Source organism: Emydura macquarii, unplaced genomic scaffold, assembly GCF_026122565.2.
Source record: "Emydura macquarii macquarii isolate MOO-44397 ecotype Brisbane River unplaced genomic scaffold, CSIRO-AGI_Emac_v2 contig_705, whole genome shotgun sequence".
Lineage (NCBI taxonomy): Eukaryota > Metazoa > Chordata > Testudines > Chelidae > Emydura > Emydura macquarii.
In genome coordinates this window covers 10,688,120-10,707,162 of record NW_027130842.1, presented here as the reverse complement: position 1 = coordinate 10,707,162, position 19,043 = coordinate 10,688,120, and the positions used below count along the sequence as shown (strand labels likewise).

At 41.4% G+C, this 19,043-nt stretch overlaps 1 protein-coding gene across 1 annotated transcript in view; it reads left to right on the top strand.

Moving 5' to 3' along the window:
• The window catches only part of PPIL4 (peptidylprolyl isomerase like 4), a 33,303-nt gene extending 15,056 nt beyond the window's left edge, over positions 1–18,247 (top strand). The window contains exons 12-13 of the mRNA XM_067542383.1: positions 61–199; positions 13,687–18,247. Coding sequence (XP_067398484.1) covers positions 61–199; positions 13,687–13,923 — 376 coding nt within the window. The 3' untranslated portion in view covers positions 13,924–18,247. The remainder of the gene's footprint in view (positions 1–60; positions 200–13,686) is intronic.
• Positions 18,248–19,043: the final 796 nt, after the last annotated feature.

Sequence of the window (19,043 nt, the reverse complement as noted above, 5' to 3'; positions counted from 1 at the left end):
TTTTATATTCTGAATTCACCAATGACTGGTACCAAATCTGCCCTTAATAAACTGATGTAGCGCAAAGTATGACCTTGTGCTGGATGAGGACCTAGAGGAGTCTAGAGCAAGTCACCTACACTCGGGTAAAAAAAACAAGAAGAAAAAGCACCACCACTCTGATGATGAAGAGGATGACAAGAAGACCAAAAAATCCAAGGTACTGAACTGCCATCTTTTCACTGGCTAATTAATCCTATGTCACTGTATGGCCATAACATGTTTCCTAGTAACTGCCAAAATAGAAAGGGGTTGGACTGGGAATCTTGCAATGATGCAAAGTCCCTAAAAGTGGAACAACCTAAATAAATGAAGGGCTTGTTGCAGTATCTGATTGTAGAGGTGGCTGCCCAAGATACTTGAGCTCCTAAAGCTAGGTGTGTCTAATAAATTCACCTTCTGCTGAAATGTTCTGAACAAGGAGCATGGGCTTCACAAAATAGGAGTTTCAACACTGTGGGTCTGTTTTCCACATATTTCCCACAGACCAGTGTAGCTTAATCACATTTTGTGAGTGAAAGGTATTTTTCATGTACTTCCTGGAATTTGTGCACATGAGCTTCCTCTGCTGACTTCACATTAAACAGCCTGTTGATGGTTTTACTCACCTTTCAGCTGACTCAGAAGTTTAAATGTGAAATCTGTGTTTGTGTTGTGACATGTAGATTAGTAACACTGGAGGACTTGGGATTGTTGACACTGTGAAAATGACCAGTTGCTGACAGTGGTTGTCAGTGGTGGGTCACCTTCCTGTACCCATCTGTTTTAGTTCTTGAGAAAATATTGATCTTCATTTAATAAGTCATCCAAGTAGAATTTATTAAGTTGGTCGTTTTATAATTCTGTTTCAACATAATGTATGAAAGAACACAGCTGATTGGAAATTGCTTTTAAAAAGCTGCATTGTGTGTCACATGGCAGATTTCCTAGGCCTTGTTGGTATTAACCATGGAACCCGTAATGTAGACAGGGCACAGGCATTTTTACCATCATGTCATTTAATCACATGGTAGTAAAAACACCTGTATCTGTTTACACTACTGTTTCTACCATTAGTGGTAGCAGTACATTTCCACTGATGTTGGTAGATTTTCCCAGCCATTTTTGAGGTAAAAGGCATTTTGTGCTCTGTTTTGTCCACTGAGGTATACCATAGCTCAGAACTAGCTTGTGGTGAGCCATTCACTTCACCGAGAGGCAACCTATCATAACTGCACAGTGCTGCACTACGTATTAATGTGGTATCTAGAACTGCTGAACTATATATATGTGGTTATGTCGGCCACAAATAAGCTCTGAGAAGTGAGTGATAGCTGGAAATTAGATACTTTTACTCATACCCATGACATATTGGCTAAGCTGTTTCAAGATTATAGTTTGAGATGATAAATCAGCATGGTGTGACGAATTTTAAAAAAAATGTAATCTCTCTTCTGCAACAAGGTAAAGAAATGTCTAGGAAATTCATCCTGCAGTGAAGAGACTCAATGAGGCATGGGGAGACATAACATCTAAACAGGTGCCCATTAGGGGGGCATAGATATAGGCTGAAGGGGTGTGGAAACATATAATGCCACATAGAATAACACACTAGGTAAGCTGTGCTGTCTCCATAGTATTCAGATATGTTCTAAAGAGTTCAAGTAGCTCTGCTTTTCTACCACTTTTTTCCCCATTTGTTCCTTTTTTCTTACAAAATTTAGAATTGACCCCCAAGAATCTAAGACTTGTCTCTATTTGTTCTATCTTTCCGTAAGAACAGATAATTTCAAATGGAATTGTCATACAGTAAGGTCTCACTTCATTATGAAATTGCATATGAAAAAAATCTACCTTAAAAGAACATTAAATTTGCAAAACCGAGCACTCAAAAGTTAGGACATGTCAGAAGTAAGGTTTTCTGTGTAAACCTTAATTCATAGCGCACGTGCACAAGGAGGCTGAAAGTCTTTAATTACTTGAACACATACTATTTGATCACATACTATTTTTTCCAGGGGACCCCTGCCTCATTCAATAAACAGGTAGTTCTTCAATATTTTTTTATCCTCTATATAGCCAGTGTAAGGTCCTAGACCTTATTTACTGCATACCATCCAAACCTTGCACTGAATACAAAATCATTAATTTCTCTTGGGTGCTTCTATGATGCTTATGACTAAATGTATCTAAGTCCTGCATGAGCAGCCTTAATTCTGGCATTTCCTAACTCTTAAGTGCTTGACTTGTCAACCTTAACGTTCCTTTAACAATTTTTTTATGTAATTCCCCCAACTTAAAAATTCAGTCTGAAGCAGACAGCTGGTATGGTAATTTTGAAACTGAATGGTTAAAGTTATAATCAACTGAAAACAAGGTCTTATAATAGGAAACATTGGGCAGCCTTAACTATCAGGGCCACCAATAATTACCTGAAGAGGAGGATTTTTGTGCTCTGAGTAATTTCCTTGGTGCTAAGATGTTTTTCTGCTCTCTGCCGCTTTTCTTTTTGTCTTCATTTTGACTAATCCTTTTTGATAGTCTGGTGCTTGTTTTCTGACTCTTCAGTCTAGTTCTTCAGGTTTAAAAATTATTTTTGACTTTTCCACTGTGTCTTGATTCCAGAGGGTGGTGCTGTTATGGTATTGTGCTTTTCTTTCAGTAGGTAGCAGGATGTGGGTCTTGAGTAGGTGGGTACACTGGCACAGAACGGATGTGAATAGGAGCTGGCAGAGTGCTCATAATAATAATTGTACTTCTGTTTGGGAACTTTATTTTCATTTATGACTTTCTTCCCTTTCCAGTTTTCTCTGCGTTTTTGCTGTCAGTGTAGATTTCCTTGATTTTTCTTATTATAGTGGGTGAGTCTGTGGGAGGAGTATATTTTTTGTCCAGTGGATTTCCATTGACATTTATGACTTACCCTTTTGTTATAATTTCTCATGGTTTATGAGTGGAGAGAGCTAATGTTGATTTTTATGGTAGCAATAGTGTTCGATTAGTGAGTCAGTTACTCTTCTTGTTGGACTTTGTTCTGCTATGTAGCTGCAATAGTTTAATAAAAATATTGACAGTTAAGTTTGACTTTAAGTTGCCAATGTGATAAGGCAATCTCCTTTGGTTGCTGTTCTGATGATACAAATACCTGTTTGATGTTTGCAGTGGGGAGATGAGTTTGCCATTTGTAGCAAATTTCTGTTTCTGTGGTGGTGCTATTGCATGTGATAAGGATCATGCCAATTGCTACTTCAGTTGCTTCACCTGCTCTTTGCTAAGTAGCACCCCAAGGCCTAGACTTCTTTTAATATTTCAAACCTCTGAGGAGCTTGCAGACAAGTGCCATTTGGAAAATAAAATAAAATAAAATCAACTGCCACAGATTCCCTACCCCTGTTTCCTCTTCCCAAGCCCCTGCAATCTAGTGTGGAATTTTACTGGTCAAAGAAGCAGGATGAGCAATATTTGATGCTGGACCAATGACAGGTCTAAGGTCCTATATAAGAAAACTAAAAGGAGTTAGCAATGAGGGATTTATCCCATTTGTGTAATAGGAACCCTCCCTCTATCTTTCCAATGGTGTGTGACACATGTTTTTAGCTCTGGTATGTCACAAGACACTGGAACTTAAAATCTATCATTATTATTATTTTAGTAACTTTGAGGTTTCTAAAAGATTTTCCTTTCTCTGTGCCCATACATTTTGCTTTTACATGCAGAGCAGTAATTAAAGGAAGGAAAAGACCACTAAAATAGATTATTTTAATCTTTAAAATATTAAGATTAAAATTAATCAAATCTGGCCTTTCCTGTCCATTCACACCTAAAACTCTCATCCAGGTTCCAGTCATCTCACATGTTGATTGGGCAACATCCTTCTCTCTGGCCTTGACAAATGCAATATTACCCTGCACATATCCATTCAGAATGCTGCTGAAAAGATCATTTTGCTAGCCTGTCACTCTGACCACATTACCTGTCTTTGGTCCCTCCTCTGGCTCCCCCTTCTCTATCGCATCAAACATAAACTGCTTGTCTTCACTTTCAAGATGTTTCACGGCCTATCCTAACCCTACCCTACCCAACCCTACCCTGTCCTCTCTCATTCACCATGAAGGTATCTACTCCTGCCTCTGAAAACGATGCCACCACCTCCATTGCACGCTTCTTTCTTTTTCAAACCAACAGCCTCATGCTTGTCCCTATGCTGCCCCTCATGCTGGGAAGCGCTCTGCATAAATGTCTGCAAAGCTACCTCATTATCATCATTCAAATCCCTCCTTAAAATTCTCCTTTGCCATGAGGTCTATAAAAAACTTGACAATGGTTAAGCTGTTCGTATTCTGAGTCCACTGTCTGTCATCTTGACCAGTACTGTCTCATTGTTTTCTTGTACTCCGCCATCTGTCTGTTCCACCTGTTGCCTCTTGATTTGAGACTTAAATTGTGAGCTTTTGGGGGTTGAGACCATCTTTTTGTTCTTTTTTGTACAACATCTAGCACACGAGGACACTTATCCACGACTACTGATAGTAATAAAAGTAATTAATAATCATATTAAAATAGCTATTCTTTAAAATGGAACACGTTCCTGAACTCATGCTAATACAAATCTTTATATCACACTACCACTTTCTGTACAGAATTTTTATGTGCAATGTATGCATGAATCTCAAATGATAAATGAGAGAAGAAAATATAGGGAAAATGCACAACAGCTGGTGAAATATAAAGGTTTGGTTGGCATGAGTTAGGGATGGTTACTTTAGTTATGAAAGGCAAAACCACTCATGGGTTATAAAAGTAATCCTAAACTTGTAGCAATAAAATTTTTATTCCCCTCTTTACCTCCCTCCCTCCTCGCCATCATGTAGTCTGTGTCACGTTTTTACAGAAGAACATTTTTAAAAAATTTTTGAAAAATTGCATCCCTTTTCATATCTCTTTCTGTAAAGCCAGGTTGTCTTTGTAGTATAGGTCCATCTTATACAGTTCACAAAAGGAGAGGAAGCTAACCAATATGTTCTTGGAACCCAATATAAAAATTCCTTCTCCTCCCCCTCCCCCCCCCCCCCCCAAAAAAAAAAAAAAAATCAAACAAAAAACCAAAAACTTTTTCCTTGTCCATAGTGTTGCAGTTTTAAAAGTCTGATGTTTCTGGATCTTCCAGAGTAGAAATGCTGCATGTCTCATTGGAAAACTGGAAATCTCCTGGGTGTGGAATGAACTCTAGCCCTAATGGTTATGGGGATGTCAGATCTTAAACTTTGATCTCTTGTCCAGGAGTAAATGTTGCCTGTCCAGGGCTTCAGGCCAGTATAACTATTGGGAAAGATGAAGGGAAATTCCACAGATGGGGGATTTGGAGGAGAAGAAAACAGTTTGCTTGTAGCCAATTCAAATACCAAAAAAAAAGGTGGATGTTAAGAGCTGAGATTTTGTTTGTAATAATTCCCATAGATCTGGGTAGTGCGCAGAGGGTGCTGAAAATACATCACATGGCTGTTACCTATGTGTTCATCTATATATATATATAACAGGAGTGGCCAAACTTACTGACCCCCCTGAGATCCCCTCCTCCCCACTGGGTAGAATCCTCTAGCTCCACCAACCTGACATAGGGCAGAAGCTCCAAGCTCCCCACCCCAGTCTCATAGGCAGAGAATGGGGGGTGGATGTAGGGGGCTCTGCAGGCTGCACTTCAACTGTAAAAGAGCCGCATGTGTCTCAAGCCAGTTTGGCCACCTGATATACAGTAGAACCTCAAAGATACAAACGTCAGAGTTATGAACTGACCAGTCAACCAGAAGTAAGCAATCAGGCAGCAATGGAGGGGGAAGAAAAGGGAGGGGAAAAAAAAAAAAAAAAAAGGGCAAATACCTGTACTATACTGTGCCTGTATTGCATCTTAGGCATGCAGAACAGAAGCAGCCTAGAGTCTGTGCTGTTTCCTGTAAGCCAAGGGTGCTGTTTCACCCGCTTCCCTCCCGTCACCCCACTGGGATGGGGAAGCTGTTTTTACCACCATACCATCAGGAGGGTCAGTCCGGAGCCCAAGAAAGAAGCTGCCACAGGGAGCTACTGATCTGCTATTGCAGCCAAAATCTGGTCTGGAGCTGAAGTGAAGGAGCTGCGCTCTGGAGGAGTTTTAAAGGGCAACAGCCTGTGCACTGATGCGGCCCAAGCTTTGCCTGTGGCTGCACTCCTGGATCCTGCCAGCACCTCTGGGAGTGCAAGGGGCAGGGGAGGGAGGGGCGCTGGCAGCAGGCTGGCACTAACCCTCTGCCATGTGCTGCCTCTGGAACCTGGCGAGCAGTGCACAGAGCAGAGCGAGCCCTGGGGAGAGGCGGCTGAGGGCTGGGGCTTGTAGCGTCAAAGGTGCGGGGCAGGCCCCCCCAGTTTAGACCAAAGGCAAGAAACAAGAATAGGGCAGGGAGCTGCTTGCAAACCAGGCAGTGCTGCCAGGTGTCACCTTTGGAGAGATCTCTCCCACCCTCAGCTGGAAGACACTGATTGCAGGGTACTGTACCATAATGTTTTGTTCAGAGTTACATTTCAGAGTTACGAACAACCTCCATTCCCGAGGTGTTCGTATCTTTGAGGTTCTACTGTATAACAATATGTATTGACCTATTTATTTCTTTGCCCACAATGCCCAGTTGATTTCTTCCTAGGTACCTTGAAATTACCACATTCAGTCTGAGCTTTATCTCAGAGTTCAGTAAACAGAATGTTTAGCCTTCTTCATTTGATTATTGACATTGCACCTGAAATGAGACAAACTTACAGCAGAAAAAATGATAAACATTTAACCACAAGGCAGGCTATTTTGCTAAGTAGCAGTTATAGGATAGCAGAAATCTTTGGATCCATAGACTAGGATAAAATGTAACAGAATAAGCATTTACAGAATTGTATCTTTTTTTTTTTTTTCCTTCTAGCTACACTTTTGGTCTGAGTCCCTCTAGGAAAGATAAGTTGGGTTGTGAGGCAAGCTGCTCTTTTTCTGGAAACATAAGAACCTAAGCTTCCCTCTTGTTATGGAACGTGTACAATGCCACAAAGTTAACTAGCATCAGACTAAAGAATCTTAAAGCAGCTGACACAGTGTTATAGCTTGAATGAATTTTCTCAGAATTCTGGCCCTTATAATAAGAGCCCTAAACATCTAACTTCCAATTACAAGTAACAAGCAAGTATCTAATAAGTTCTTGCTGAGCTGTGCCAATTTCTTTACTGTGTGAGTGTAAATATCCCACCACTTCTGACATTTAGTGACTGGTTCATGGTAGCATGGGGATAGTCTAAATGACCTAATGGGCCTTTTCCTTCTCTAATTTCTGGTATTCTATTATTGCGCTAACTTCTCTTATTGTTGATAGGTAGATATAACCAGTTTCTTAAATTGCATGAATTATAAAATTAGCAGGAAAAGAAAATTACAACACCATCCATACTGACTTTCCATTGTACAACCAATTTAAACTGGTATCTTCTGGGATTAATATTTCCTTCACACTTAAAATGAATTCAACAATTTACAATTCCCCTTGCTCTAAGGATAGGTAAATACAACCCAAATAGTGTAATTGGATTACCCCTCAACAACTCAAAACAGGAATGTCTGATTTTTAAATCAGATGTATGTTGACTGCACATTTTAACTGAGTTAATTTCCAAGTTGCATTTAAAAAATCTTTGCTGCTTCTCCTTGAGAAGTTAAACAGGGTCATAGACATAACCCTCTCCCATCACTCATGATAGTGATGTGCAATGTAGAAAACCCTAGGGTAATAAGAGTTAATTAACATACTTGACTGTAGAAGAAGAAATACTGCTGTTTGGTTCACAAAATATCTTTAGTGAGAGTTAGTTCTCAGTCATATAAACGAACATTATAGAAAATATTATGAAATTATGACTGAATGCATCTTTATGTAACCTAAAATAAAAACTTACATGAACTGGAGTTAAGGTTGTAAATATCTATTAATTACTTAAAAGAACAGAGAGATCCTGTAGGGAGATGCATTGTAGCTTTCTCAGAAAACAAATATTAGCCTTGGTATTAAAAAATGAGGTCATACTTAAAGTGGGGAAAAAGTATGGAAAGGCAAAGTTAAGATCAACACAACCAGGGAATCTCAGTAGTAGTAGTGTCACTCCAGATCAGAAGGCTGTGTATTTGAATACATCAGAGTCACTGCTACTTCCTCTTCAAGGTGCATGGCTAGCTCAGTCAATGGAGGATGACTCGGTCTCAGGGTCATTGGTTTGAACTCCCATGTTGGGTACATACTTCAGGCTCGTTTCAGAAAGGTTTATTTAAATTTTATGACTTATGGTATACAGGAGAACACAGACTAGATGAAGTAAAGGTCTTTTTTGGCCATAAAATCTATTCAATAAGAAACCTTTGTTGTCTCCTGCCCTGTGTAACCAATTCCAAGCTGTTTGAGATCGACATTTTGATGAAGGAAACTTTAATCAGGGGATTTAAAAAGTTTATCATCTGTGGATTGTATTTAAGATGACTTTAGTCATCTAAACAGATGACCACTAAATAATGTAGGGTCATGCTGTCAGATTACGGTTGCTGCAGGAGGCAGGTGATTATTTTTCCTTAACTTTGTCTGTCTGTCTTGGTGTTTTATATTGCTTTCTGTCACTGTAGTACCTGCGAGCTTTTCATATAAAATTGATAGCAATATTTAAGTCCTTATTTACCTTCATGGAATCTTTGGTGCTTCTCCCTTTTCAGGTTAAAAATTCTGCTTAGGGTTTGGTTTTTATTTTATTAAATGTTGTTTACATTTTTGGTGGTGTGAAACTCTCAACTATACTGTTGTCAGTGTAGTGTTCATTTGTATAACTATATAAAAATACTTGTACAGATATCTTTCAGAAAATAAGGAAAAGATGATGTTTTATACCATAGTGCTGATGTGTAAACTATTCTACAGAATGGTAATTAACAGTCTGAGGTGAGGTTTTTTAGTTAATATAATTTTTTTAACATTATGGAAGATAAAGATGACAAACACCTGTGAGAGTTCATAGTGACAAATAAAATATTTAAATGATTGTGTCTCCAAAATGAATTTGTATCTGGCTGATTACTAGCTAGATAGATATTACTGTAGGATTCTGAATCCAGCTCTTGAACTTTGTTTCCTTCTATAAAGTTTGATTCTGATTTATTATCATGACCAGTTACCATTTCTGTAGGATATTCTGTAGGATATTTCTGTAGGATATTCTGTAGGATATTTCTGTAGGATTCTGAATCCAGCTCTTGAACTTTGTTTCCTTCTATAAAGTTTGATTCTGATTTATTATCATGACCAGTTACCATTTCAGCAACTCTTGCAAAACTGTATAAAGGGCATGTATCTGTGCTACAGGTAAAGTGGATTTAAAAAACACCTTTTTGAAATGTATGGTGGCTTCTTGAATTATATGGGTGAAAGGGGCAACTTTCCATGCTATTTTTCTTTTTTTAACTCTTGTGACGTGGTCCTACTTGGATCATTGGCTCATCTACGTGTTGACTACACCACATGCACTATAAAATGTTGTTTCCTAGGGCGGCATTCAGTTGGCTGAACCGGGAGACTATCTTTTCTCTTTCTGCAGTCCCATGCCTAATCAACACCACACCCATCTTCCCCTGCCTTATTTGTTGTGGTCCATCCCTGATTCATCCCCAGTGCAGATCCATCCTGTGCATTGAACGAGGCAGGGATTCTGGGGAGGGAGGGAGTAGTCTGTGATCCTGTCATTAAAGACCATGTCATGGACAAGGCTGCTGTCATTTCCCAACTTTTGGGTGCTTGACTGTGCAGTCTTAAGAAAGTTCTAGGAAATTACACACAGACCACTACATCCAAAGGTTTTTAAAAAAACAGCCCCCCCCCCGTTCCATCATGTAGAACTATATTTAATCCAACATGGGTCATCAGCGGGGTTGGAACCTTTATATTCACATCACAGGCCTCTGCCACTAGAGCTAACCAAGTACTTGATAGCAGTCGTAGGTTGTCAGACTATTAGATGGAGCAGTCACTAAAGGGGAGAGGAGAGACAGGTTGGCTGTGGATTGCACAGCTATTTGATGACCACAGAGCAGGACTGAGGATTCCTGGGTTTAATTCCAGGTTCTGTAGGAGAATCTTCAAGTTCTTACATACCTTACCTCTGCCTACCCTGACCCCCTTTGCTCCAATTTGCATCTGTTTCAGTCCTGACGCTCCCATCCCACCTGTTAGCTCCTTGTCCTAGTCTGTTTACCCACCCTGTCCTAATCTTTCCCCTCCCCATTCCCAAGCTCCTCATCTGATCCGTCTTCTCCCTCCTCCTCTTCCCCAACCCCTATGTTCCAGTTTACTCCATCTGTTCCACACTCCAGTGTGGGGAAGATCTTGGCATAAAGCTGGGATAGCTGACTATGCCATGCCACTCTCACCTCCAACAGCCTATGGTGCAAGGCACGTGGCCAACAGCTGTGGAAAGAAATATTAACTAATTCTTATAACACTCTTGAGTGGTATTACCCCTATTTTAGAAGTAGAGAAACTAAGGCAAAGAGGTGAAGATGTTCTGTGACCCCCAAACAAACTAATGTTTTGCAGCAGTGCATGCTGTTGAAATGAAGGGCATACTATCACACACACTCACATTTTTCAGACTGCTTTAGATTGTGTAGCCTGATCTCCATCAGCGGCAGTTGCTGTGTCTGTGTGTGGGTGCACCCTGGAAGTATCTTTCACATAAATTATAGACTCGATGGCGGTTACTTGTGTAATCACTTTCTCTTGGACTCATGTAATCTCAGTTTTATTGTTTATGACCACAACGTAAAAAATGAAGGGTTTCTGTCTGCCCTCTTACACTTGTGGAGTTGTGTTTTTGAAGGAAGTACTTTTAGTTTTTGGATGTCGTTTGTCACAAGAGGTTTCCGTTTAAAGTTGTGGGGTTTTGTTGTTGGTGGCTTTTTTAAATCTAGAAATTTGGCCACTGAGGTTCAGTGGGACTTCATTGGGGGCAGCCTTAGGGGATGTATGTTGAATCTAAGGCCTGGTTTACACACACAACTGCAAGGTTTAGTGTTTAAACCTTTTTAAGTTTAAATTGTAAATGAACATGTGCATGGATGCTGTGGGTCAGTGAATTGAAGTGTTCTTTGGTAAACACGGGACTGTCATGTTTGATATAGCATAGTTAATGGGTTTGGGAACGGAAGCCAACTTGTTTGCTATGGTGTCGATACAAACACCTGTTTGATCAGTGTACTATTGGTTATAAATGTTGATCTTTATATCTTAATACTAGTAGTTCTTATGCACTGGGTACATGTCCTCTTATTAAAAGGGCACATTTATACTTGCCACTCTGATGTGCGATTGCTTATAATTATAACTAAACAAATTTTAAGCAGGTTTCTTCCTCTTTGGCAGTGACTACATTGTGTTTTTCCAGATGTTTGCATATTGGTGACATATCCTTTGTTCCCAGGCAAGCTACAACACTGGCTTGAAGAGCACACACAAATGTGGTTCAAAGAATAATATAGAATTTCACAAGACCTTTTAGCAAGTGTATGTGTATGTGTGTGTGTCAGGAGGGAAAGTTGCTGCAGAAAAAAAAATATGTAAAATTTCCATTCCAGATCTTGAAATAAGAGAAATCTCACTTCTGGGTAGTTGAATGATTGTGCAAAGGGTAGAGACTTTTTTTTAAAATGAAAGCAAGCAGAACATCTTATGGAAAAGATTGGGGTTTGAAATGATGTGGCCTCCGTCATCTTAATCATTCCAGAAATTGTGTTCAGTGCCAAATCAGTTTCTTAATGATCTTCCAAAAATGCAAATTCTCAACGTACTCTTCTGATGAAAGCTTTGATTTGTTGGCATTTGTAGGTAAGTGCCACAGACTGCTGAGTTCTAATGCCAAATGGGATTTTGAATAATGGTACTTAGGAGCTTTTGAATGGCAGTTGTTCTCTGAAGACATGTAGCATTTGAAATTTCACTAGTTCCGTCTGTTTTCCATAGAAACACTTATATAGGGCTTTGCAGCGTCATAGTGTTGTGCTGATACAAAACAGAGATGGGCCTGAACCAAAATCCTGGATCCAGTCATTAGAGGAACAGTCAAAATCCAGACCCACATCTGAATTTTGCAAATAACTCTTATTGTGATAATAGGCCAAACAAAAGCTCTAGGGCTGAACCCCCTAAATGTTACCAAGTTACATAACCTTAACCACAAGAACTAACCACACGTCTGCTATTCTTCTTTCAGCTATTGCAGACCAAAGATAGAAGGTCTTAGAGCAGTGTTGGTCATTTACCGGCCCACAGGCCAGATCTGGCCCACGAGGCCCTTCCATTTGACCTGTTGGGCGTCAGCTGTTCTGTCTTGCTCCCCGCTGGGGGCTCTGCTGTCTGAGCAGCCCTGCTAGCTGGCTTCAGCTCCGCCCTGGGCTCCCTGGGAACTCTGGCCCCTGGGCTCCCCCGCTGGTCTTGACTGCAGTGTTCCTACGCTGACCCATCTATGCGTATCATCCCTCCCTTGGGCCGCCCTGCGTCAGCCGAGAGTACGCTTTGTAGCTGGAAAGGGAAAAGGGCTGCTTGGCGGGGGCTGCAGCTGCCAGGAGTTCAGTGTGGATAACAGGGCCCACAATGGGGAGCAGGATGGAATGGCTAACGCCTGGCGGTCCAGTCAGAAGGCCCTCGTGGGCGGCTCCAATGCTTGCACTCCCCTGCCAGGCGGCCCTTTTTCCTCCAGGGCTGCAGTGTGTCCTCCGAGCTGGCATGGGCTGGCCAGGGCAGGGAGGCACGCAGAGAGGTTGCAGTTGGGACCAGGAACGGAGTGCAGGGCCTAGAACTGCCAGGAGCCCAGGCTGCAGCCAGAGCTGAGTAGCAGGGCCGTTCTTGGTCAGAGCTGGGTAGGAGGGCCATCCTTGGCTCAAACTGGAGTCAGATTGGAGGGCCATCCTTACAGCAGAGTCCCCAGCTGGGAACAGGAGCTGGGTGCAGGCAGAGGCAGGAGGAGATGTGACGGGCTCCAGGGTTCAACCCCTGCTCCCATGGGCTTCTCCCAGCTCCCCCACTGCCCTCTCTTCCTCCCAGCACTCCTGACACAAGCAGTACTAAGGAGGCTCTGCAGCTACTTCCCCCTTCCTCTCTCCACCGTTGGAACCAAAAATCCTTATTACCCAAATGAGCACGGGAGACACATTGCTTATTCAGGCAAATAAACTGAAGTGCCTCCCAAAACATGCCCCTGATTGGACTAGCAGTCTGTGTGCTAGTCAGAAATCAACCAGTGTGTCCTGCCAGCTAGGCGAAGGATTGACATGCTTCCACTAGAGTGCAAACTCCTGAAGAGCCCTTTGGCCCACCAAGCTTTGGACATTGCCTTTTCTGGACATCCAGAAAATGTAATTGAATACCACTGCCTTAGAGCTCTAGCACTTCTCGGTGTTGCTGCAGTTTATTTAGCCACATGTTTATTTCCCGTTAAGTGCTTCACATTATGCATTTGAATTGCTTAGGAGTAGTACAAACTTTAAAGCGTTCTTCTTACCTCCTTTCTTGTTCCATTTTATAGCCTTTAATTTTTTTCCCCCTTCATCTCTAACTGCATGTCACCAAACTTCCTTGACAGGACTCGGACCGAAGACACGAAGAAGAATGCTGTAGAGAGAAAAGAAAGAGTGAAAAGAGAGACAGACATCAAAGCCGCAGTCGCAGCCAGTCTCGGGACAGAGACAGCCACTGTAGCTCCAGCAAATCTAAAGGCAAATACCGAGGAGAGCTTCGGGAAAGAGAGCGGGATAAAAAGGGAGACAGAAGCAGAAGTCCTAAGAAATCCAAAGATAAGGAGCGGTCCAGATACAGATGATGAAATACTTTTCTGTTTCTATATTTGTATAATACCTTGGAAACAACTGTGCAGGTACCAGAGCAAAGCTGTGTTTGCCATTGCTTCTTGGTCTTTAAATTCCAGGAGTGTCCAGTGTACACATGTAAGCTTTGATAGTGTAGAATACTGCTTGATTCTGGAAGACTGGCTGAATAAAGTATTCTGCATTTTATGTATATTTCTTTGTTATGTCACTGATGCATGGAAGTGTGGAGGAGAGCTTGAGTTCTTGAAAATCTTGTAAGATGTTCAGAAATTGTGAAGATGAGGGTGAAAGAGCACTTCTGATTTTTCCCCTTCCAGAAAAAGATCTGTAGGGCAGCTCTGAGCATTCATTCGGTAGACTCATTCACAGTTTTCTTTTTTCTCCCCATATCACCAGCCATTTGGCACCTAATGAGACTTTGGGATTGGCTACATATATGGGGTAATGCACTCTATGGGGATATGACTTCTAAAATGCACTCATGTGTTGTGTGTTAATTGGTCAGTAGACCTTCCTGGCACACGCTAAAGATTCCCTAGTGTGCGTTAATGTAGTGGGAGGCCTTAGTGCACACTAGCAGGGATCAGTTAACGTGTAATATGTTAGTGTGTGTTAGAAATCACACCCCCTTGGTGACCCTTACCCAACTGTACAGACAAGCCCTTTGTCTGGGAAACTGTGACAGAGCAATCAAGGGTCATCAGCACTGACCAACCTTTTTCCATACTGGAATGATGGGAGTTGTAGGGGCAGAGCCATGAACTTGGAATAAATTCAATCCAGAAGCCAATGTGGGTGTTGGAGCTTGGAAATTCCCTAGTAGGAGCACAGGAAGATGACAATGTCAGAGGAATGCTTTTTAAAAGAGGCTGTTCTCTGAGCAAAGGGAGCCATTCCATTGCCACATGAGAGAAATAGTCAGTGCAAGAAGGACAGAAAGGTTGCCCGGACCTAAAGGACTTGGAACAAACCTAGGACCTTTGGGCGATGAGGATACTGAGGGGATTTGGGTTCAACCATTTGTTTTCCTGTGATCTGTAACTCTTGTGCTTGTTTTGAGTAAAGTTTGTGTGTGGAAGATATTCTTTGCTAAGCCTGTGCTCCTTGCTTTACTGTTATGTTGCCCCTGAAGTGTTTAACTAGAAAACCAGCTCTCCCACAGGTGGACTCTGGGGGAACATATCTGAGCAACTGAGGGCTTGGGAGGGCTGAGGCACTGGTTTCAGGGTCTAGGCAGCCAAGTGGCAGCATCCCATTATTTAAGAAGGGTATCAAACATAGGGTCTGCAGTGGGGAGTGTCCCTAAGAGCATATCTACACTGCCATAAAATACTCACGGCGCAGCTGGCCTGAATCAGTTGACTTGGTCTTGCAGGGCTTAGGCTAAAAGTTGCAGTGTAGACGTTTTGGGCTCCGGCTGGAGCCCTGGCTGTAAGACCGTTCTGCATCACAGAGTCTTGGAGTGTGGGCAACAGGTCATGCCCAAACATTGCAGTTTTTAGCCCAAGTGACTCAGGCTCTGAGACACAGTGCTGTAGAGTTTTTGTTTTGTTTGTTTTGTTTTGTTTTACTGCAGTGTAGACATTCCCTGAGACACCCAGACCAGTCACTATCCGGACTCAGGGTGGGATTCAGCACATGATATTCACCAGTTGGATTGTGTTACCACAGACTGTCCAGATTGGGACTGATTGTGACAGTATGGTTTTCTCATCACCCTAAGAAACATAAGGGAATTGGGTTTTGTATCTGTCACTTCCTATTTTGCTGTAAGAAAATCTGTTCCTAGAAAAAGGAGCAGTTGTCTGGAAGACAGAAATGACTGCTTTTTCACCACATGTCAGGTAAGCACTTAAAATTATTAACACAAATCCAATTCTTATTTTTAATGCTCTGTCTGAAGTTAATGCTACTAAAAGGATATCGATCGACCTTGATTACTGAAGCCATATCTTTATCCACAGCACAAGTAGCATCAATGAAAACTTCCCACACTGCCCTGCCAACGTGCACAAGTCACAGTACAGAGGTAACTGGGTAATTACGTTATTACTTAGTTCTGCCTTGAGTGCAGGGAACTGGATTAGATGGCCTATTGAGATCCCTTCCAGTCCTACACTTCTATGAGTTAATGACCTGGGTTACCTTTTTGGCTTTAAAAATCTATGAACGAACTCTGATCCTTTCTAGGGTGAAAAGTTAATTCAGTTTTGGGATTCGGACACCTTGTCCACTAAGGGTCTGATCCAAAAGGCCTTTTGAAGTCAATCGGGGAAAAAAAGGTAACTTTAGTAAGCTTTCAGTCAAGGCCTAGGATCTGGATTGACGCAACCAGCCCTTTTCACGCAGGCTAGCAATCAGCCATCAGATAATGGGTAAAAATATTAAAAAGCACCACAGCCCATTGATTTTCAATATGGTTTAGGCTCCTAATCATTTAAGTATTTTTCAAAACTTTACCCAGTGTCATTTGATGGACATTTGACATGTTAATATCATCTCTTTGAAAAATTTGGCCTAAATATACAAACTCGGGTGCTCAAAGGTAAGTATCTAACGTTATATATAGGCATAGAAGTGTGTCTGATGCTCAGCACTTCTGAAAATTAAGCTCCTTAGATATTTAAATGTAGATGTAGGTACCTAAATTTAGGAGATACCAAATGGGGCTGAGAAATTCTGGCATACCTACCCTAAATTCCCAGCATGCCTTGCTCCGTGAGCCCTGCTATTCTGGAAAGTATCCAGACTCTTCTGCTACGAGCATGAAGTGCTAAGTATTATGAGATATCTGGTGCTTTCAGAACTAATGTTACTGTAGAGATGAACTGATCTCTGTTGCAAGGTCAGCCGAGACAACCAACCATTCCCTGTGTTGCGTTCATGCTTTCTTACTGTTCTTTCATTTTTGTCAGAACTACAGTAGCTCCAACCTCAGGATTAATGTTGACACTTGATGAGTATGGTATTTAAATAATAAAAAAACTTCCCTGGTAATGTTGATAGTAAAACCGAAAACCTCAACGCAGAAACCTCAGCTTCTTTACCTTCACTTAGCTGTGGCTGTGACATCATTTCAAGGGGAATTTTTCAGGCCATCAGTGTAGTTTTCTGAACTCAAGAGTTGGGGTTTTATCTTCTTTCCTTATCAAATTCCCTTTTCCTTAAATAGCTTTAAAGTACTGTAGCACACTCACAATTATCTTATTCCATGGAAGTTATGGATCTGAGTTTCAAAGGATTTGCAAGTCCTCTGCTCTTGTCCACATGCAGTTGTGTTTGTACACACACACAGGTGAGAGAATTTTTATGGTCAAACCCCACATCACCTGCCAGTGCTGGTGTTAATGCACTAAAAATGTTTGCAGGAGGGCAGGGTCTCAAAATAAAAGCCTGTGGTTACATCTTTGATATTTTGGAGGGGACTGAGGCAAGCCTGATTTTAAGTGCTCTTCTGGGGATGGTTGGTACACTATTATAGATGACATGATAGGAAGGATCCACAAGTAATCAAAGTAATCCTGCACTCTTCTAAGTAGCTTCTCTACCTCAGTATTTAATCTAAATCTTCTTGTTCATGGCTTCCTGTTTTGAGCTTCGTAGATAGATATTTAGTATTTTATGAATTTGCTCTAGTATGATCCTATTTTGGCAACTTCAGTAGTTCGCAAATTAGATCACTTTTCCTTAATCAAAATTCTGCCTTCTAAATGACACAATCATATGGTGGTTCCCTTCCATGAAACACTGCCTGGGGAATTTGCCAGAATTGTTCCTCCACAGTGCCCCCATGCATGAGACACCCTCCCAGTTTTATGTTACAAGTCACTTTCCTGTCTTGCTATTCAAACTGATTCTTAAAACTCGCTTTATGATCAAAAAAAGGAGTTATAATTATTCTGATAAAGACATCTAAGTGCACTACCAAGATGTGCATTAATTGAGTAACCAGATGAGCTTATTGTTATGTTTCTTATCTGTTCGCTCTTCCCATGCTTTGTTGGTCTGTTTATGTTGGGTCTAAAATTTGTCTAATCCTGCAATTGAGCGCATGCTATCAAGTGCAAGATCAGAACTGTAAGTTCTCTGGGGGAGGGGAGCTATTTGTTCTGGAAAGTGTCTAATACCCTTATGGCTAACAACAATCTGAACAATGTTAAAATACAATAGCTCACTCAAATGCTTGTTGTATATAATATATTGCCTGAAAACCTTTGTTCTTGTTACCTTCAGATATTTTTGTTTTTAAGTGATGGTTTTAGTATGAAAATAATGTAAAGCATTGTACCTGCATTAAAAAGGCACCCATGAACCTTGTAGGTGTTATGACAACTCTTTAAAGTGGAGGGCTGCTTTCAGGAGCTAGGAAATCTCCGGCTGAATAGTAATACATTTTGAATTCTAAACTTGTTTGGGACTTTTTGGTTGAGAGATGCTTTTATTACTCAAGCGTATACTAATTTAAGCAACTCAGCTATGCAAACAGGAGACAAATCCGGTCTGATAGCTCTTTAAAGGCCTGCAGCAAGTACAGATTTAAAAAAAAATATTCTGGTCATGTTGTGCCACACCTTGTAGTGAGGTGGTTAAATTTTCCAAGAAGCCAAAGAATTTGCTGCTTCTGGACAATGCTAAATAGTGGATTAGGCAACATGCATCCTGAGGTTTTTAAAAGTGCCTACACTTGTGTAGTGCAGCTGCCGGCAATGTCCTGTGGCTGAACTAATTACATTCTGGTTGTATGAGTTAGTGGCTTTCTCATTCATGTTTGGGTGCAGACCAACCTCTATCCCGTGAGGCCTGTGGAAGCCTCTCTGCTGGCTAATCGCCATTTTCTATAGCCTTTTATGCCCCCCTTTTTTTACTTTAAAAGCAGTGCTATATATATTTGGCTGGGAGGGAGGGCAGCCTACCTCCAAGGCTGTGGATGCTGCTGCTCCCTAAACTGGTTGAGCTGGTTAAGGCTACGTTTACACTGACAGCGGCAAAATCGCTGCCGCCAGAATGATCTTTCAGGATCGATTTGAGCAGTCAATGAGACCCACTCAATCGATCAGGAAGTCGACTGAGTAAGTCCACCCCCTCAAGTAGTGTAGCACTGAGTCCCCGTCAG